The sequence below is a fragment of the Oncorhynchus mykiss genome, chromosome 2 (genome assembly GCF_013265735.2).
Source record: "Oncorhynchus mykiss isolate Arlee chromosome 2, USDA_OmykA_1.1, whole genome shotgun sequence".
In the NCBI taxonomy this organism is placed as follows: domain Eukaryota; kingdom Metazoa; phylum Chordata; class Actinopteri; order Salmoniformes; family Salmonidae; genus Oncorhynchus; species Oncorhynchus mykiss.
The window spans coordinates 30363445-30385941 of record NC_048566.1 but is presented as its reverse complement, the minus strand read 5'-3'; the positions used below and the strand labels follow the sequence as shown (position 1 = coordinate 30385941).

The following is a 22497-nucleotide window of genomic DNA, read 5'->3' as shown; positions in this document are numbered from 1 at the left end:
CATACAGTATCTACGATCTTTATACCCAAAAGTGTGGCCCTATCATAAGGCTGTGTTAAGGCACATGGTCAAGAGGAGTTATAATTAAGCGATAAGGCCCGAGGAGGTGTGGTATATGGCCAATACACCACGGCTAAGGGCTGTTCTTAGGCACAACGCATCGCGGCCATATATCACAAACCCCTGAGGTGCCATATCGCTATTATAAACTGCTTACCAATGTAATTAGAGCAGTAAAATAAATGTTTTGTCATATCCATGATATACGGTCTGATATACCACGGCTTTCAGCCAATCAGCATTCAGGGCTAGAACCACCCAGTTTATAATGATGAATGGCAATGTCATATCCTGTCACAGTGACTGATGGGAAAGGGAAGAGACAGTGTGATTAGAGTGGATGAGAGGAGGCCCCGGGAACAGGAACAAGCTGAATCATGTCAATGAAGATAAGCATCATCATCATCATCATCATCATCATCATCGTAACACCTTTTATTTGTTTTTCTCATTTACAGAAAGGACTTTGAAGTAACTGGCAGAAAGTATTCATACTGTACCCCATGACTTCTTCCACATTTAGTTCTGTTACAGCCTGAATTAAAAATATATTGAAATTACATTTTTTTTGTTATTGACCTGAACACAATACCCCATAATGTCAAAGTGGAATTCGTTTTTTAAAACATTTTTACAAATTAATAAAAAATGAAAAGCTGAAATTTGTTGAGTCAATAAGTATTCAACCCCTTTGTTATGGCAAGCCTAAATCAGTTCAGGAGTAAAAATGTACTTAACAAGTTACATAATAAGTTACATGCACTCACTCTGTGAGCAATAATAGTGTTTAACATTATTTTTTGACTACCTCATCTCTGTACCCCATACATACAATTATCTGTAAGGTTCCTCAGTCAAGCAGTGAATTTCAAACACAGATTCAACCACAAAGACCTGTGAGATTTTCCAATGCCTCGCAAAGACAGGCACCTATTGATTGAACACAAGCATTTTGCTACACCTGTAATAACATCTGCTAAATTTGTATATGTGACAATACATTTTTATCTAATATATATATATTTTTAAAGAACAGACATTGAATTTCAGCATGGTGAAGTTATTCATTAGACTTGGGATGGTGTATCAACATACCCAGTCACTACAAATATACAGGCGTACTTCCTAACTCAGTTGCCGGAGAGGACTAAACCGCTCAGGGATTTCACCATGAGGCCAATGGGGATTTTAAAACAGTTACAGTTTAATGGCTGTGCTAAGAAAACACTGAGGATGGAAAAAAACTAAAACACTGTAGTTACTCCACAATACTAACCTAACTGACAGAGGGAAAAGAAGGAAGACTGTATAGAATAAAAAATATTCCAACACATGTATCCTATTTGCAACAAGGCACTAAAGTAATACTGCAGAAAATGTGGCAAAGAAATTCACTTTTTGTCCTGAATACAAAGTGTTATGTTTGGGGCAAATCCAATATAACTCATTACTGAGTACCACTCTCCATATTTTCAAGCATAGTGGTAGCTGCATCGTGTTATGGGTATGCTTTTAATCGTTAACGACTGGGGAGTTTTCAGGATAACAAATGCATCGAATGGATGTAAATACAGGCAAAATCCTAGAGGAAAACCTGGTTCAGTCTGCTTTCCACCAGACACTGGGAGATGAATTCACCTTTCAGCAAGACAATACCATTAAACACAAGGCCAAATCTACACGGGAGATGCTTACCAAGAAGACAGTGAATGTTCCTGAGTGGCCGAGTTATAGTTTTGACTTAAATCTACTTGAAAATCTATAGCAAGATGTGAAAATGGTTGTCTAGCAATGATCAACAACCAATTTGACAGAGCTTGAAGAATTTTGAAAAGAATAATGGGCTAAATCCAGGTGTGGAAAGCTCTAAGAGTCATGCCCAGAAAGACTCACAGTTGTAATCGCTTCCAAAGGGACTTCTGCAAAGTATTGACTCAGGGATGTGAATACTTACGTAAATGAGATATTTCTGTATTTCATTTTCAATATAAATTGCAACAATTAAAAAAAAACATGTTTTCACTTTGTCATTATGGGGTATTTTGTGTAGAGGGGTGAGAAAAATGTTACATTTTGAATTCAGGCAGTAACAAAAAGTGGAATAAGTCAAAGGATATGAATACTTTCTGAAGACACTGTACTATAGTGTACAACAACCTGAAATGAAGACATAACCCTCTTCATAATACCTTCATATAGAAGTAACTTTGTGATACAATGTTGTTTGAAGCCATACAAGTCATAGACCTGTGCTGCATTTATATGCAGGGGTACATTGACTCTCCATGGCATTCATTGGCCACTGCCATCCATATCGAAGTTCAATTTTTCTCTTGTCACTCACAATATCGGTTATTGAAGGTAATATCTTCACTTTATTCTATTCCATTTCCCCATCTCCCAAAGCCACCTCGTGCACTGAATTGTTATTGATTGTGTGGACTATGGGTGTCCCATTTCCCTGTAAACACACATTATGAGGCAGCAGTCACCAGTCTTCTCTAATGAGTGGCACCACCCAATACAACAGCCAATGGTGTAAGAGAAAATGTAAATTAAATGTAAAAGTAAGAAACAGAATCCTAAATCTCCATAGTTAGATAAGGAGTTGAGTCAGCCCAACTATCATGGAGGGTCCAGCCAGCAATTCGCATTTCAAAATATATTTTCTGTCCTTTCTTTCTTTTTTGAAGATTATGTAACTTTGCATAAGTCTTTTGCTACTCCATAATCCATTTATGGGTTTTATTTCATAAAGAGCCCTTGGATGGCCCTTATAATGCCAGAATAAAGAAGGGGGGGGGGGAACTTTTGTGTGATAGAGCGCATATCTGGAGGGGGAAATGAAAAGCACGAAAAGCGGGTGCTCATTTAAATGGATCTCACATCTCCGTGCCCCCTGGCGCGCGTCAACGTGCTGCTGAGCTCGCGCTATTCCTGCGGCGGGAGGAGAGGAGGTGACTTGCGCGTTTGGCTAGTTTCCCAACGTCGGGGAAGGGGGGGCGACAGTGAAAGATTAGCGTGATAGTGCTCCCTTTAAATACGGGGCACCGACTAATCAAAGCGTCTCATTCATAGCATATCCTCCGCCAGTGCAGCTATCTGGTACGCGCTCCGGTCCCCAAACCTAACCCGCGACATGGCAAACGCTTACCTGCAAGGAGTAGAGATCTCTGCATCACAGTTCCTGGATATTTTTCACCATTATGATAACGATGGTAATTTATTCTTTAAGATTGTGGATTATTCATGGAGAAGGCACTGAAGTAAAACGATTTTTGGGAAGTTTTGCACCAAAGACCCTCATGGACATTTGCGCTTTTTAGCGGGTTTTCGAAAATATGTAGTAGCCTATAGTATATTGAATGAAAAAGTCGATTTAGCTGTCAAGACTGATATTTGTCCTCTCAACTTTATCCATTGACAAATTAGATTGACAAATATTTGATTTAGAACCATTACCACCATTTTATAGCGACATTTTCAATATTTACAAAACTCTAAATGACTGGAAAATATTATAATAATATGGTTATATGGTTATGGTTATTATAGGTTTAGGCACTAAAATGGAAGTTCAGTCATACAGCTGCCATGAAACGGCAAATGATGGATTTGATCCTGTGCGTAATGTTCTTAAACTTAATGTAGGCTACTTTACGCATGTCTTTGATTGATTTGGTGCTTACTTCTTGCAGGTAATGGATATATTGAAGGGAAGGAGTTGCAGAGTTTTATAAAAGAACTTCAGCAAGCTCGAAAACAGGCAGGACTTGTAAGTAAACTGAATTATTTTAAATGTTTTAAACTCTAAAACATGAATGTATTGGCAGTGGGCCTGACATCTAATTGTCTTCTCAAACTGAACTGTATCTAGTATTTAAGTGCGTTTGGTGTGACTCTCATTCCAATTACCTTAATCAGATAGGTCATACAGTAGGCCAGACATATTGACATTGTGAAACCAATGGGTGGTTGATTAGGCTACTTACTGGTGGTGCCACAGTTGAAAGCGTTCAAGTTAAAACATTTTGTGTGTGTGTGTGTGTGTGTGTGTGTGTGTGGTGCATTTCATGTAACGCTTGACTGAGCTTCCATTTTAAAGTACTGTCATGATATTGTGAAACTGGTTGTTCTTAATTGACCCTTCGCTAAGCCCCACCCCCCTTGGTTACTGTTGTAACCACGGACAACATTTTCCTTGGAAGCACAAATCCCCCTTCTAACCACTGGCGAAATCCCCTCACAATGATCTCAAACTGTGTTTTTCATACGCAATGAAATTATACACTGACTACCCCTTGCTAATCAAGAAATTCTCTGGTATGTTGTAGTGGATTGTCATTACAATTGCTTCACTGGAACCTGGTAAAATTATATTTATAGTCTGGCTAGCCAAATAATCTATGGCTCTGAATTCACTGTCAGCATGCAGTCAAAGCGTACTAACCTCTTTTGGAGCTAACTAGTGCTCTCAAATCATATCCTGATGTCGACAGCAGATTGGAGTTGTATTAATAACATGGCTAACTTAGCTAGCTAACATACATTTCGAGAAAACAAGTTATATTTAGTGGCAAGCTAGCTAGCATTAGCAACGTTTGATGGTCAATGAGCCTGAGAAATAGCTAACCAGATGAACTACCAAACAATGTAACAGAAGTATAATTTGAATTCTAAAAATACTCCATAAACAGGCTCTGGAATCAGAAGTGCCACTGGTGCACTATTCCATTGTCTAGCCATTTAAAACATGTATTTTGTTTAAAGAACTCAGGTTTTCTCACAGCCCTCACTGGCTTTTATGTGTTTCAAACATGAGCTTCCTTGAGGTGTAGTACTCGAGACAGTTGCTATCCATTGGAGTGCTATGATTAGTTGCCCAGAATTCTGGGGCGGGGCTTAGCGAAGGGTCAAATGTCATTGATACATTATGACTAGTTATGAGGTGTCAAGTACATGTCTGGTCTACCAATATTCCATGTCTTTCCATGCCTGAAAGACATGGAACAACCCCATATTCCTGTTGCGTCAGATTGATAGGTTGATGGATGTATTTCCCACATTTCCATCTCGCTCAACTGTAAGCCCCGATGCGGAACAAGCAGTTTTGGAAAATTCTGTTTTCCATTCTGACCTTGTTATTTGACATTGGTATTTTTATTTGAGTCTCAACTCAGCGTTTTGGGGTCTGAATTGGATTGAGTCACCCATTGTTTAGTGACAAACAGCACTGCAGTGCACTTTCCTACTTTGCATTTGGGAAAGGTTAAACACTTATTTCCCATTCTGTGTATAAGCAATTAGCCAAGCGTCTATAGAGCAAGCCATTTGGCACTCTTTCACAGATCTTTAAACAGGAGTAATGGTTCAACGTTTGCCAGACACTGAAAACATCTTTTGATTTACTCTATGGGGAGAGAGCATGTTGGGGAGTTGATTAAGGAAAATCGCAGCATTTACCATCAAATTAAGTGCCCATTTACAACTGCCCAATCAATGGCCAGTGAGAAAACACCATTGAAGTGCATTTTGAAGTAGAATTGTAGTTATTAGCATATCTGACACCACCTTGTGCAGAGAGATGCCAAAGATGGTTTCAACATTTTGCATGGGCATCATCATCATAGAGATCAATACAGAGATCAATGATTGGTTTTGACTGCACAGCGCATGCAGTGTGTTGATTGGCTCAGGGTCCTCTTACTTTGAAATTCCATGGAATTCAATCAAACATACACTTTAACATTTGCAGAGTCACTTGACGTTGGATAGTCAACATGATTTTGATGTCATACAGCAATAAAGATGGCTTCCAAAGATGGCCGTCTACTCAATGGACATACGCATAGACTAGAAGAAGAGTTCACTCGTAGTACATCTTCCTTTCATACAACATAATCATTTTACCCCGAAAGACAAGGCCAATGTTAGAATATTGCCTACTTTCTACGTGTACACTTTTCTCTCCAGTGAATATGCAAGGTGGTCTTCTTCTCTAGAGTTAACCTCTTGTGCCAGTTTCTCTGAAAGGAAAATTATGAAATGATAATGGTTGTATATTTGGAACATATTTGGTCAGCGCTGGTGTGGTACTGGGATTTATCGATATTTGTTTATAGCATCTCAGGATATGGTTCACATTGTTCTTGAAGCAATGGATTGCTTTTATTGATTGTGTATTGGAGATTAAATGCAAATCTAAAAATCTATCTGTTTATATTCCTATTATAGAAAGGCTCTATAAAACAGACATTAGTCAGTACTAAGGTACTTCTGATGTTCTCATAAAAATATATAGTACTAACGCCTCAATCACACCGATAGCGTCATTGCATTTTGGTACAGCAGAAGTACATTCATTTCCAATGGAACGCTGCGTGTGCCTTGCAGCATTACGTTGCAGAGGCAGTTGCAGTGCGTTTTGTGTGGCGCATACGTTGGATTTATAGAACGTATGCGTCAAACTGTATGCGTAGACGACTTGACAGAAATGGTAGTAGAAGGTGAATGTTAAACTTTTGTTGGACACATATCCAGATGATGCTGTGTACCATTTTGCGCAATGATGGTATAGGTGTGGTCGAGGTGTAAGATATATATTGATATTTTATCCTTGGATATCAAATTTAATCTAGTTGTTTTTTTTTACATCTATCTTTTTACATCTATCTAACTCATTTACTTTTACCATCGACACAATGGGAGTGAGTGATCATAGTAAAGGCCATGTCCATCTTTTACAGCAATGCTCAATTTGCAGCATAAGGCCTTACACAAATATGCAACACAAGAACGCAATTAACTACGCATGCAATAAAGCCCACTTCAACAGGCTTACCGCAAGGCCATGTAGCAGATAAGTGGTGCCCTTTAAGTGTTACACATCATACAATATCTACAGTATCACATTGTCACATGTAACACTTCCCAGTCCCAACATAGACAATCTCAAATGGCTGCCTTTAAAGGCCCAGTGTGTAGTCCAAAACGAGATTTTCCTATGTTTTATATATATTCCCACACTATGAGGTTGGAATAATACTGTGAAAATTGCTAAGAAGCTGTTTTTGTTTCTTTTTGACCATTTTGATGGAAAACAATCACAGTAAGCTACTTAATTGTTATCCATAAATCATTTGCTATTGAGATAAAATGGCTGCATTGGACCTTTAAGCATCTTCTATTATAACTTATTTTAGCATTCTCTTCGTATGCTTCTATGAAAGTACCTGACAGTATCAGTGCCTTGTCAACTCGATTCAATTACACTGAACGTGTCAGTGGAGAGCTCTGTCCCTTCACACCAGGCATTACATCAGTAGCTGGCTGGCTGTGCAGCCAGGTCAACTGTGATACAAGTCAGTATTCGACGTCCATCAATGTCTGAGGACGTCGGGAGATGACGTGGAACCAGTCTCTAGGGGCAACAGTGAGAGCTGTTACCTTCAAGTAGGTTTCGGTTTTGCTAGGGCGTTGTGAACGGGAATGGCAGATGGGCGTAAGCATCTGATTCGAAAGGTTGCAAGTTCTAATCTAGCGATAGAATGTTGTTTTTTATATTTTGTTTTAAACATATCCCAAAACCTAACCATTCAGAGTTACTGCCTAACCTTAAGAATTTTGAATAAATGCCTGAACTTAACCCTAACCATAAAAATTGAGTTAATGCCTAAACTTAACCTTAAACACTTTATTTACACTTTACATTTGGAACAACCTCGAAATTTGCCATTTGAGAAACATGGATCAACGTCTAATTCTGACGTGAGACTTTGAGAGCTGGTTGGGCCCCTCCGTACATGCATAATCAATGCATCGCGTGGCCATCTGTATGCGTACAGTGACATGGACTGACCAGTGCCAAAACTCTATTAGAATTGTGCTCTGATGGGTGAAGATTACAACACTCGCTCCTAATCTAATTCAGATTGGATAACATGGCCGTCTACTTAGCATGTTAAATGGTGTTTGTGAGGACACAAGGTATACAAGGTCTTTCACGGCACCAGGTGCCTACTAAATAGCCTTTCCAGATAATTGAGCAGATTTACTGAGCCCTCTCATGTTATCAGTGCTTGTATTTCAAACAACAAATCTTCCCTGCATAAAACATAATTACTTGTTATAAGGATGTGCGAATACCTATTTAGTTTCGTTGTTAACTAATATGTTTATATGTTGATTTGTGTGTAATTCTTCAAGGAAAAAGCTACTGCAATTGTAATTGACACTAATTTTCTCTCTCATAGGAGCTTACAGACCAAATGAAGGCTTTTGTACAGGAATATGAGAAAAATACAGATGCCAAAATTGGAATTGTTGAGGTGAGAGTCTACATAAACTCATGATGCAGTATACACACACACAGTAGGTTAAGACCCACCTAGAATTTGGGACTTTCAGGGACACTGGATCTTGAAACACTGACAAGTTTAGATGGGGCTTCTCCCTCTATGAAAGGTGTTCAAATATAATTTTAAAAGACAGTCACTTTAGCCATGCGGGGTCAAGGGGATTCACATCTCTGCTATAGATGGATACTCTGAAGCTTTAGCTGACAGGGTCCTGACAGGGTCTTTCAGCTGTACACAAATGCACCAACGCACACACAATGATTACACAAAAATAGAGGTAAGACATCATTTGAAAGTGGAAATAACATCTATTGTGTTTGGAATATGAGATTGCCGTTTAGATTCTCCAGGAGCATGATGGAAGAACAGGAGTCCTGTATGAAAACACATTTTTGCCATGGGGTGTTTTAATGCCCCCGGAATGGTTATATTGCAGCTGTCTGATGGATAGTCTAGCGGGAGTAGTCTGAAAGTTTAGGCTGGGTCTCAAATCCGATTTACAATGCATTTCTAAGCAGCCAGCTGGGTTTGCTCACTGGGCAAAAACTGGTAGAATCAATATTGTTTCACGTTATTTAAAAAAAAAAAAAAATGATGTGGCAGACCAGGGGGTTTGATCAAGACGTTCACACAGATCAGACAGACACAAGTGTGATACCTCAGTTTCAAGGGTGTTTATTTAAAACAAAGAAAAAGTAAAGAAACCGGTCTCCTTCAGGAGACCTCTTCCAGATTACCGTCTTCTGGGCTCCGGGGAATGCTGTCTCCTCTGGGGTAGAACACCGAGCCCCTCGGTTCTAGCAGACCGTGAGGACGTCTGTCCGGTAGCGACCTCTCACTACCTCCAACCCTCCCATGTGCTGCCCTCCTGGAAGCTTCATGGGCCCCGTACTGCTGGTGAGCAATCAGCCCCTTGATTACTCACCATCCTCAATCAGGGTCTGATTGCTCACCAGCCTCAATCAGCCCCAATTAGTCCTGGCCGGAGGACCCATTGATACCTGGCACGTCCAGCAGAGGGAGCCACCGCCGTGTGATGTAGACTCCGACTGTCACCAGACCTCAACGAGTCTCCCCCTGGTGGGTTGTCCGCAGTACGCCACACAAGAATCAACTGGTGACTCAATCATTTGTGTCCTTTCCCCTGGCCATCCAGACCAGGGGATCATAGTCCGTGATCAGGGTGAAGTGGGTGCCCAACAGGTAATACTTAAGAATGTCTAGCGCCCACTTCACCGCTAGACACTCTTTCTTAACATTCAAAACCTTATTTTCTCGGGGTATCAAATTCCGGGTTATGTACATGATGGGGTATTCCTCCCCACCGTGTACCTGGGACAGGATGTCCCCTAGTCCTGTGTAGCAGGCATCCGTCTGCACCAGCATCGGTACCTGGAAATCCCTCTTCACGAGAATCGGATGGGAGCACAGGACTTCCTTCAGGCACCTGAACGCCGCTTCGGCCTCATCCGACCACTTCACTGTTTTTGGGAGGCGGGCGGTGGTCAGATTGGTAAGGGCCATAGCCGCAAAGTTGGGGATTAACCAGTTATAGTATCCTGCCAGCCCCAGGAAGGACTTGACCTGTGCCTTGGGGCATGGGCCAGTCACAAACCGGCTGGACCTTCTTCTTCTGGGGCTTGACGTTCACATGTCCGATCAAATACCCCAGGTACTCCACCTTATCGATCCCCAGCTTGTATTTCTTGTGATTTGCTGTCAATCCGGCTTGAATGAGCACATCCAGTACCGCTTGGAGACGCGTCAGCTGCTCTTCCCAACCTTGGCTGTGGATGATGATGTCATCCAAACAGGCCACTGCGTACTGTTGGTGGGGTCGGAGGACTTGGTCCATCAGGCGCTGGAACGTGGGCTGGGCTTCATGGAGACCGAACAGGAGGCTCCCGGTATTGGTATAAGCTGTCCGGAGTCGAGAATGCCGTATTTTCCCAGGAGGAGGCTGCCAAGGGTACCTGCCAATATTCCTTGGTCAGTACTGGACCTTTCCCAAATGGTCAATGAGCTTGTCCACCCTCGGAAAACACGTCCGTGTTCCGATCGATGAGCTCCCGGAGTGCTTGCTTCTGGGCCGGCCCGAGGTCCTCATTGCTCGAGACCACCACTAGTCCCGTCGACGTCCTGAGTTTCGACCACAATACAGCCAAGGCTGTCCTCACGTGTCACCTCTTCAATAGGTTCACGTGGTAAATCTGTTCGTGTTGCCATCTCCCTGGCTGCCGTACACGGTAATTTACGGGTCCCAGCTTCTCCGTCACCTCATACCGTGCCTTGTTGCCAAGAACTTACTTTCTGCGTTGGGGATTAAAACTAACACCTTCTCACCCACATGGAAATCTCGGGGCTGGGTACCCCGATTGTAAACCTTGGCTTGGGCGCACTGGGCCTTCGCCATATGTTCCCTTACCACTGGCCATATGCCTGTCAATCTGCTCCCTCATCGTCTCTACGTGTTCCACCACGCTGCGTAAGGGGGTCGGCTAGGCTTCCACACCTCCCGTAGCGGAATGTCCTCGGGACAACGGTGGCATAATCTGCTATTACCAGGATGTACCGGTGTCCTCGGGCCATTTTTACCAGGGGGCCCACTATATCCATGGCAATGCATTCAAACGGCACTCCAATGATCGGTAGTGGAACCAGCGGGTTCCAGAAGTGTGCTTTTGTTGCTGCGATTTGACACTCAGGGCAGTTGCGGCAATAGCCTTCCACGGCCTACCCCATCATGGGCCAGTGGAACCAGGCGTTTCCGGGTCTTCTCAAGTCCCAGATGCACCCCCAACAAATGGGTGATGGCCAGCTGAAGAACGGTTCCAACAGCACCTCTCGAAGTACCCCCTGTTCATGGGGACACCTGATACAACAGGTTCTTTTTTATTTGGAAATGGGGGTATCGCCAGTCACTCATCCCCAGAACAAGCTGGCTATCCACCGCTATCACTCGGGCCGCGGAGGCTTTCAAGTTCGGATCCTCCCACTGGAAGTTGAAGAGGGGAAGCATGGGCTCCTCCTCAGGTTGTTCACCAGGCGAGGTTGGTTCTAGCACCCCCTCGAACCCCCAACTCCGGGTCCGTAGACACGGGGTTGGCAACTGCTTGCTTCCGGGCCGTGCAGGTGACAGTCCGTCCCCGCTCTCGTCAGTCGCCAGCTCATTCTCTTTTTCTCAGCTCGTGCCTCCACATTGCCGAGAACAGTGAACAATCTAGTCCCACGAGGAGGGGCACTGGTAACTCAGGTACAGCACCCATCTGACAGCTTCCTTGTGGCGTCACGATGGTGGCCTGCCTGGTCTAATACTGCCTGCCCGGTTAAATGTCGCCGTGGACACAGGAGACTGACACAGCGTTACCACACTCCCAGAATCGAACAGAGTGTGTGTGTCGTGACCATTGACTTTCACTGGCACCATGGGTAGTTCACTGTGGGCCCAACATGAGATGAGGTAGTTTACTGCATGGTCCGACTCATCTCCAGGGCCCGCTGATGGCATCGACTCCTCTTGACAAGGGCAATTGCATGTGAGGTGTTCCCGGGCGCCACACTCAAAACATCTCCTTCATTCTTCATCCTCCTGGGGTTTTTGGCAGCGGGTCAATTCTCACCTGGCTGTCTCTCCGCGGGTCTGCAGTCCTTTAGCCTGGCTGACTGTCGGATTGAGGAGTACGGTGGTGGGGTCATCCTTCTTTCCCCCCGACAGCTCCCGGACTTGACCTCCATCCCTTTCAGCAGGCCCTCTGTATTCTGGTGTGTCTCCACAGCTCACAAGATGTTCTCCAAGGTCTGGGCGCGTAGGTTTGCCGCCCTCTTCATGTGAGGTAGCACCCGTAAGAAGCGATTCATGACAACTTTGTCGATTACATGGAGGGTGGCTATGTCGGTTAGGAGCCATGCTCTGGTGATGCACAGTAGGTCGCTCATCTGGGCTCGGGGGGAAGCTTCGGCCACAAACCTCCAGTCGTGGACCAGTTGGGCCCGACGGGCCAGGCTGTACCCGTAGTGGCTGAGTACCGCCCTCTTGAGACAGTTGTAGTTAGCCACCTGTTTGGTGTTGAGTTCATAATACGCCTTTTGGGCATCTCCGGACAGGAAAGGGGCCAGCAGACTCGCCAAATTCGCCTTGGGCCAACCTTCCCGGAGTGCTGTCCGTTCAAACGTGCAGAGGTAAGTCGTCATCCTCTGTTAGCTTAATTAAAAACTGATTGGGTGCGATTCGGTCTGCGTTTGTCCTCGCAGCTTCCTGATGTCCTTCAGCAGGTGGACATTCTGTAGACGCTGTTCTTCCAGCATTCGTTCCTGAATGCCCTGTTGCGCTTGTTGTGCCTGAACAAACTGAGCTATCAACTCGGCCAAGCTGATACTGCGTAAATGTCAACCCTGGTCTGACCACGTTCTCAGACTTGCCCTGTCCGGTAGCAACCCTCCCATGTGCTGGCCTCCTGGAAGCTTTATGGGCCCCATATGGCTGGTGAGCAATCAGCCCCTCTGTCTGTCACAAGGCCTCGACAAGACTCCCCCTGGTGGCTTGTCCGCAGTACGTCACAATGATGACATTGAATCAATGTGTAAAACTGATTGGATTTGAAACAAGTAATCAACATAAGGGAATTTAGTCTTTTTTTCACCCAACTTTAACCTAAATCCAATGACATAGTGAAATTTTTTGTTGTTTTCACGTTGAATTCTCAACCAAACGTAAATCAAAACTAGACGTTTAAATAAACTGTCACATGGTGCCATTCTTTGCCACTGATCAACTGTTAAAAATAAATGGGATGTTGAACCAATGTAAGCATGTTTCAGGACAATACAGTGTTATCTCTTATATATTTTCTTATTTTCTTTGTGTCACAGCTAGTCCAAATATTGCCCACAGAGGAGAACTTCTTGTTATTTTTCCGGCAACAGTTGAAGTCTTGTGCGGACTTTATGCAGGTATTTTTCTATTAACCAATATTATCTATTTTAAATGTTTTCAAGTGGCTCATGACATAAATACAGTTTTTAACCAATTGAACTATTCTCTCCTAATTGATGATACAAACCCCTATTTCACTCATTGTCTCATTCCAGGCTTGGCGGTGTTATGATGCAGACCATAGTGGCTACATTGAAGCAGATGAGCTGAAGGTGAGCAATGCTGGACTGTAACTTGCCTCCCAATTTGTATCTTGATGAACTGTCTCATTGTCCTCTCTATTTCATTAAGGGGATATAGGCTCACAAGGAGGTCAAGGCTCATCTGGACTGTAACTTGAAATCCCTTTTTTATTGTAAATAATTTTGGTAATTGAGCATTTTGTACGAATCTCGGGGGAGTTTTGTCTTTATTAATAACCCCAATACCAAAGTTTGACTCACATACAGTACCAGTCAAAAGTTTGGACACACCTATCCATTCAAGGGTTTTTCTTTATTTTTACTATTTTCTACATTGTAGAATAATAGTGAAGACATCAAAACTATGAAATAACACATAGTAGTCACCAAAAAAGTGTTAAACAAATCCAAATATATTTTATATTTGAGATTCTTCAAAGTAGCCACACTATTGGCATTCTCTTTTTTTTTCTTTTTTTTTTGTTGAATTTTTACCCCAATTTCGTGGTATCCAATTGTTGTAGTAGCTACTATCTTGTCTCATTGCTACAACTCCCGTACGGGCTCGGGAGAGACGAAGGGTTGAATGTCATGCGTCCTCCGATACACAACCCAACCAGCCGCACTGCTTCTTAACACAGTGCGCCTCCAACCCGGAAGCCAGCCGCACCAATGTGTCGGAGGCTACACCGTGCACCTGGCAACCTTGGTTAGCACGCACTGCGCCCGGCCCGCCACAGGAGTCGCTGGTGCGCGATGAGACAAGGACATCTCTACCGACCAAGCCCTCCCTAACCTGGACGACGCTAGGCCAATTGTGCGTCACCCCACAGACCTCCCGTTCACGGCGGGTTACGACAGAGCCTGGGCGCGAACCCAGGGACTCTGATGGCACATCTGGCGCTGCAGTACAGCGCCCTTAACCACTGCGCCACCCGGGAGGCCTCTATTGGCATTCTCGCAACCAGCTTCATGAGGTAGTCACCTGGAATGCTTTTCCAACAGTCTTGAGTTCCCACATATGCTGAGCACTTGTTGGCTGCTTTTCTGTCACTCTGCAGTCCAACTCATCCCAAACCATCTCAATTGGGTTGAGGTCAGGTGATTCTGGAGGCCAGGTCATCTGATGCGGCACTCCATCACTCTCCTTGGTCAAGTAGCCCTTACACAGCCTGGGGGTGTGTTTTGGGTCATTGTCCTTTTGAAAAACAAATGATAGTCCCACTAAGCTCAAACCAGATGGGATGGCTGTGGTAGCCATGCTGGTTAACCTCCTCCTCCTCCATGCTTCACGGTGGGAACCACACATGCAGAGATCATCCGTTCACCTACTCCGCGTCTCACAAAGACATGGCGGTTGGAACCAAAAATCTCAAATTTGGACTCATCAGATCAAAGGACAGATTTCCACCGGTCTAATGTTCATTGCTCGTGTTTGTTGGCCCAAGCAAGTCTCTTTTCTTATTGGTGTCCTTTAGTAGTGGTTTCTTTGCAGCAATTCGATCATGAAGGACTGATTCACTCAGTCTCCTCTGAACAGTTGATGTTGAGATGTGTCTGTTACTTGAACTCTGTGAAGCATTAATTTGGGCTGCAATCTGAGGTGCAGTTAATTGCCCATTTCTGAGGCTGGTAACTCTTAATGAACTAATCCTCTGCAGCAGAGGTTACGCTGGGTCTTCCTTTCCTGTGGTTGTCCTCATGAAAGCCAGTTTCATCATAGCGCTTAATGTTTTTTTGTTATAGGGCTGTTTTGCTTCCTCTGGTCCTGGGGCCCTTGTTAAGGTCAATATCACCATGAACTTTACCCAGTACCAGGACATTTTAGCCAAAAACTTGGTTGTGTCTGCCAGGAGGCTGAAACTTGGATCTTCCAGCAAGACAATAACCCCAACCACACATCAAAATCCACAAAGAAATGGTTAGTTGACCACAAAAAAAATCAACATTTTGCAATGGCCATCTCAGTTTCCAGACTTGAACCACATTCAAAACCTGTGGTTTGAATTGAAGAGGTCCATAAGCACAGATGAAGGATATAATGGATCTGTATGAAGAAAGGGTCTAAGATGCTTTCCAACGTGTTCTTCAATCCGTAAAACATTTTTGAAAAAGGCTCAGTGCCATTATCCTCGCAAGGTGAGGTATTGAAAACAGAGGTGCCAATAATTTTGACCTCTATCTTCTTGTGGAAAAAAAGCAACTGAATTAGAATAAAATAATTTCATTTTTCCTTTTTTGTTGAGCATACAATATACAGTGCCTTCAGAAAGTATTCATACCCCTTGAGTTTTCCACATTTTGTTGCGTTACAGCCTGAATTCAAAATTGATTACATAGATTTCTTTCCCTCACCCATCTACATACACAACACCGCATAATGACAAAGTTATAATAAGTTTAGACATTTTTGCAAATTTATTGAAAATGAAATACAGAAATATCTAATTTACATATATATTCACACCCCTGAGTCAATACTTTGTAGAAGCACCTTTGGCGGTGATGACAGCTTTGAGTCGTCTTGGGTATGTCTGCATCAGCTTTGCACATCTGCATTAGGGGATTTCCCCCTAATCCCTCCGAAACTTTGGACACTTTAGAAATTGTTTTATACCCTTCCCCAGAAATATGCCTCATCACAAGTATAACTCAGCACTCTACAGACAGTTCCTTGGACTTCATGGTATAGCTTCTGCTCTGACATGCACTGTCAACTGTAGGACCTTATATAGACAGGGGTGGTTGTTTCTAAATCATGTCCAAACAATTGAATTGGCCACAGGTAGACTCCAATCAAGTTGTAGTGACATCTCAAGGACGATCAAAGGAAATTGAATGCACCTGAGCTCAGTTTAGAGTGTCATAGAAAAGGGTTGTGAATACTTGTGTAAATTAAGTATTTGTGTATTTCATTTTTTAATACATTTGTTAAACTTTCTAAAACCACGTTTTCACTTTGTCATTATGGGGTATTGTGTTTAGAAGGGTGAGAACATTTTTCTCAATTGAATCCGTTTTGAATTCAGGCTGTAACACAACACAATGTGGAATGAGTCAAGGGGTATGAATACTTTATAAAGACACTGTAGCTCAGTATTTGTATTATTTATTTTATACAGTCTTTGTTTGCTCATCTTTATCAAGGGTGCCAATATTTCTGGACTTGACTGTACATCCCGGACAGCATTGCATTTCAAATGTGTCTGCTATAGCAGGCGTTGTTGTCAAACTGATCTTTCTGCTTTTGCTTCATTTCCAGAACTTTTTGAAAGATCTGCTTCAGAAGGCTAAGAAACCATATGACGAAAAGAAGTTAGATGAGTATACACATACCACAGTAAGAATATAGTTTATACTTATGCAGCTAGCCTCCGCAACAACTTTAAGAACAGTGTAGCTAAATGGCTACAACAAATAGCTCCGTACAGTATAGTCCTTCATTTTCTGTTTTGTAGAGCTTATATTTGTTTATTTATTTTTCTCTTCCAGCTCAAAATATTTGACTCAAACCACGATGGGAAGTTGTGTTTGGCAGAAATGGCAAGGTCTGCTTATGGAGTTTTGTCCTGTGTGATATGAATGATATATCTGTCTACACATCGTGTTGTATATGACCTGAACAATGTGTGTTTTTTTTTAACAGGCTGCTACCGGACGAGGAGAACTTTCTACTCAAGTTTCAGGTTAGTGGTTATTCCCAGAGTAAATCCGAGATGGAATCGGAAAATCAGATTGACCTTGACTCAATTGTCTCCTCTCCCTCTCCCTCCTGTCTTTCTGTTACAGAATGTGAAGATGGTGAGAAGAGAGTTCAACAAGATCTTTGAGTTATACGATCAGGTACGTTCCAATAATACATTGTCATTATACACCATTTTCCAAAAAATAAGAATCACTCTCTGTTACGGCTTTTTGAATGTTTCAATGCCTCTCAAGACACAGTATGAACAAGGACAGAAAGTGCTTCAGAAAGTGCTAGTCTAGGAAATTGCTGCTCTCCTGGGATGCACTCCCGCAATCTTTCTCTCTTATCCTCTTTATCTATCCTCTTCTCTTTCTTGCTCTTGCTCTCTCTCTCTCTCTCTCTGTCTATCTACCAATTTCTCTTCCTATTGCCCTTATTTGTATGCACAATGGATACAGTGCATGGTCCCCCCTGACACCATCACTCTTCCTCTCTCTCGCTCTCTCTCTTCCCCCATCCCCATTTACCCCACCCTCTCCCTCTCCCTCTCTCCCCCTATAATGTATGACTGTCTCTGGAGCAGGTCGGCCCATACCTTCTCTCCCGTGGCAGCGCCTGTAATCCATATTGACTGGCAGGTTCATGTTGCACAGGCGGGCAGGCAGGGTTGCAGGCAGGCAGACAGGCAGGCAGGCAGACAGGCAGGCAGGCAGGCTGACAGGCAAACAGACAGGGAGGCGGGCAGACAGGCAGACAGACAAGGAGGCAGGGAGGGAGGCGTTCTGGGCCTTGCTGATATGTGACAGACAAGTAATTGGGGCAGCAAATGACAACACCTTCTTTAGTCTGCCTGTAGAGCATTACAGGACAATTAATCTGAGTAGCTGGCTGATCATGCTTTTCCATTTGTTTTAGTCTTCGACCATAGAACCTGGTCTAAAGATTTAGATTGTTAGAAGTGCCATGTTGGCACCTACTGTCCCACATGGTTCCTGATGATGGCGCTCTTGTTGCCAACACAGAGGATTGATTGCTAGACTCTATGGTACAGTATTTATTTTGCTCTGAATGGAGTTGGACACACAGAGAACTCCCCTAAAGTGGATAGGGATATCCTTGTAAAGGTATCAGCGATGTGGTTATCATATTATAATATTGCTTTCAGGGAACACGAGCCAGTACAAAGATGACCAAAAACAAACCGTTCAAATTCATGAATAGAAAATATGAGCAAATATCAGAAGGGCCCATGAACAGGCTGTTCAAATATACACATCTGTTCATTAGGCTTATTGTTTTGTTTGTTTACTGAGATCTGTCTTGTGAGATGCAGCGTGGTATCATGTTGACACTGCATACCAAACCAAACCCAAAGGCGGGCTAAATGGTGTGACATTGTGTTTCTTCTCCCTCTCTCTCTCTCTGTCCTTCTCTCTGTCTGTCAGGATGAGAACGGCTATATGGATGAGAATGAGCTGGATGCCCTCCTCAAAGATTTGTGTGAGAAGAACAAGAAGGTGGGTTTCCATTCTGTTTAATTGATGGAGAAGAGCGGAGACTAAGGGCAAGATTCAATCAGTTCCAGCCTTAACCCACGATAATCAAGAACTGCATACCAGTCTCATTGTTTTTATGTAGGCGATGTCTGAGGTGTAACTGCGTTGGAGCTGTCAAATCATTTAGCGGCTCCCGGCGTTATATTATCGCGGACATTGTGTTTGGATGCGCCAAGTTGAATTAGTAATAAACCCACACCGCTGAAACACCAGCTATGCGGGTGTCAGCTTTCAATGGTTAACGCTGGATCTGATTGAATCTAGGTCTGAACAGTCCAAAGAAATATTTTAGTTTTTCATTGAGACTTCAAATATCACAGAGGGCCTCGTCTGTTACCTGTGGTGATATGATTGGCCTGAGGACATTCACAATACCTCTTCAAACAAACTCATGAGAGCATGCTTAGAACTGGACAGATATCCAATCTCTCTGTCTCTGTCTCTCTCTATCTCTCTCTCTGTCAATTCAATTCAAGGGGCTTTATTGGCATGGGAAACGTGTTAACATTGCCAAAGCAAGTGAAGTAGATAATATACAAAAGTGAAATAAACAATAAAAATTAACAGTAAACATTACACATACAGAAGTTTCAAAACAATAAAGACATTACAAATGTCATATTATGTGTATATATACAGTGTTGTAACAATGTACAAATGGTTAAAGTACACAAGGGAAAATAAATAAGCATAAATATGGGTTGTATTTACAATGGTGTTTGTTCATCACTGGTTGCCCTTTTCTTGTGGCAACAGGTCACAAATCTTGCTGTTGTGATGGCACACTGGAATTTCACCCAGTAGATATGGGAGTTTATCAAAATTGGGTTTGTTTTCGAATTCTGTCTCTCTAATATGGTCATACATTGGGCAGGAGGTTAGGAAGTGCAGCTCAGTTTCCACCTAATTTTGTGGTCTGTCTCTCTGTCTCTGTCTCTCTCTCTCTCTCGGTCTGTCTGTCTCTCTCTCTCTGTCTCTCTCTCTCGGTCTGTCTGTCTCTCTGTCTGTCTGTCACTCTCTCTCTCTTTCACTCTCTCTCTCGCACTCTTGACAGCTGACTTTAAAAATAGTTTTCTGGATGTCAATATATCAATGCCATATGTGACCTGCGTGTAGAGCCTACTCCTCTGTTCTTGTGCAAATATTTTGTGTCATCTTTATGAGCTAAGCTTTGGCCCAGCGACCATCTCATAGCCGCAGGGGATTTTGAAATGAAAAAGTAGGGTCAATGTCAAATCTGTAAAAGTCAAGGGATGAAAATGACAAGTTGGATGTCTGCATCTGTTTCTTGTCTCCGACAGGTGCTGGAAGTCAACAAAATCCCCACATATAAGACCGCCATTATGGCGCTATCAGACGGGGGCAAGCTGTACAGGACAGAGCTAGCACTGGTGCTCTGTGCTGAGGACATTTCAGCCCCTGCCCCCTTATAAACCACTCCTCTTTCCACCTAACCACACCCCCTCCATCCCCTTCCAACCCGCCTCCCTTCCCCTCACTCATGAAGTGTTTAAAGATACTGTAGCTTGAAACTCCAAGAACGTAGGGTGTATTTTTGTTTCAGTTTTTGCTTTTCTTTCAAGAAATCTGTCAATTTGCCAGTGACAGTGTGTGTGTAGCTAGGGCACATTATCAGAGACATAGGGTGTCACATACTTTTCAAATCTTTTGTTTCTATACTCTTTGTAAATGTACAGATTTTTGTAACAATGAGATTGATACCACCATTGAAAGTCCCTGTACTTTGTCTTCTCTATACTACATACTCCAACCTCTCATTGGCTGAAAGAGAGGGTGTGTCCCCTACTGACCAGTGACAACAATGTTTACTGTACTGTTAATTAATATCTCTACACCAAGTAGTCAAACTACTAGTAACAATAACTTATTATAATTATATCCCTCCAGTAGCCTAAGCAATACGTTACTAAAATGTTTCTGTAATGTGGTGCATGGAAATTAAAGATAAAGAAAATAGCGGAAGAACAGTTCCGTGATGTGAGACAATTTTAAGCTATATATCGTTTTGCAGTGCATGTTAGTTGCTGAAGGCTAGCCTTGTATGGAGATACTACTGAATGGACAAGCACATATCTCAGAGTTGTGTAGCCTAACCCCCATGACCCCTGACCTGCCCTGTGTACAACGATGGTGCCAGTCTCTGATGTGCTACATGGACCTTTTTTTGCACTGTAAACAATGCCATGCCCCACCATGCTGGGCACCAGAAACACTGTGTAAGATGTAATAAAAACTCAATTTAACAACTACCTTACACCCCAACTGTGTGCATCGCTGTGTTGCTATTTGACTGACATAGGGGGGAATTGACAATGTCAAGAATGATATGGATGAAACATAATAATAATAATTAATTTAATATGAAAAGCGCTGAAGAAAATAAAAAAAAAAAGTTAATATACAGAGCGTACAAAACATTAAGAACACAAGCTCTTTCCTTGACGTAGACTGACTAGGTGAATCTAGGTAAAAGCTGTGATCCCTTATTGATGTCACTTGTTAAATTCACTTCAATCAGTGTAGATGAAGGGGAGGAGAGGTTAAAGAATGATTTTTAATCCTCGAGACATGTATTGGGTATGTGTGCCATTCAGAGGGTGAACGGGCAAGACAAAAGATTGAAGTGCCTTCGAACAGGGAATGTTGGTAGGTGCCAGGCGTGCCGTTTTGTGTCAACTGCAACACTGCTGGAGTTTTCACGCTCAACAGTTCCTGTGTGTATCAAGAATGGTCCACCACCCAAAGGACATCCAGCCAACATGACACAACTGTGGGAAGCATTGGAGTCAACATGGGCCAGCATACCTTGTAGAGTTCAAGCCCTGACGAATTGAGGCTGTTCTGAGGGTTAAAGAGGGGGGTGCAAGTTGCAACTTAATATTAGGAAGGTGTTCCTAATGTTTGTTATACTCAGAGTGTGTGTGTGTGTGTATGTATATATATATATATATACATATATATATACACATATACATATACATATACATACATACATACATACATACATACATACATACATACATACATACATATATATATACATACATATATACATATACACATACATATACATACACATACATATATCTATATATATATATACATACATATACACACACACAGTGGGGCAAAAAAGTATTTAGTCAGCCACCAATTGTGCAAGTTCTCCCACTTAAACAGATGAGAGGCCTGTAATTTATCATAGGTACACTTCAACTATGACAGACAAAATGAGAAAAGAAAAATCCAGAAAATCACATTGTAGGATTTTTAATGAATTTATTTGCAAATGATGGTGGAAAATAAGTATTTGGTCAATAACAAAAGTTTATCTCAATACTTTGTTATATACCCTTCGTTGGCAATGACAGAGGTCAAACGTTTTCTGTAAGTCTTCACAAGGTTTTCCCACACTTGCTGGTATTTTGGCCCATTCCTTCATGCAGATCTCCTCTAGAGCAGTGATGTTTTGGGGCTGTTGCTGGGCAACACGGACTTTCAACTCCCTCCAAAGATTTTCTATGGGGTTGAGATCTGGAGACTGGCTAGGCTACTCCAGGACCTTGAAATGCTTCTTACAAAGCCACTCCTTCGTTGCCCGGGCGGTGTGTTTGGGATCATTGTCATGCTGAAAGACCCAGCCACATTTCATCTTCAATGCCCTTGCTGATGGAAGTAGGTTTTCACTCAAAATCTCACG

The 22497-nt window shown here is 42.7% G+C and overlaps 1 protein-coding gene across 1 annotated transcript; it reads left to right on the top strand.

The window, feature by feature from the left end:
• The first annotated feature begins 3000 nt into the window (after positions 1–3000).
• Positions 3001–21051, top strand: calb1 (calbindin 1). Its single transcript, XM_021558325.2, has 11 exons — positions 3001–3278; positions 3759–3835; positions 8313–8387; positions 13287–13367; positions 13506–13562; positions 16795–16872; positions 17025–17080; positions 17179–17218; positions 17322–17375; positions 18666–18737; positions 20078–21051. The coding sequence occupies exons 1-11, from the start codon at positions 3200–3202 to the stop codon at positions 20207–20209; spliced, it is 801 nt and encodes a 266-aa protein (XP_021414000.2). The 5' UTR covers positions 3001–3199; the 3' UTR covers positions 20210–21051.
• The last annotated feature ends 1446 nt before the right edge of the window (positions 21052–22497 follow it).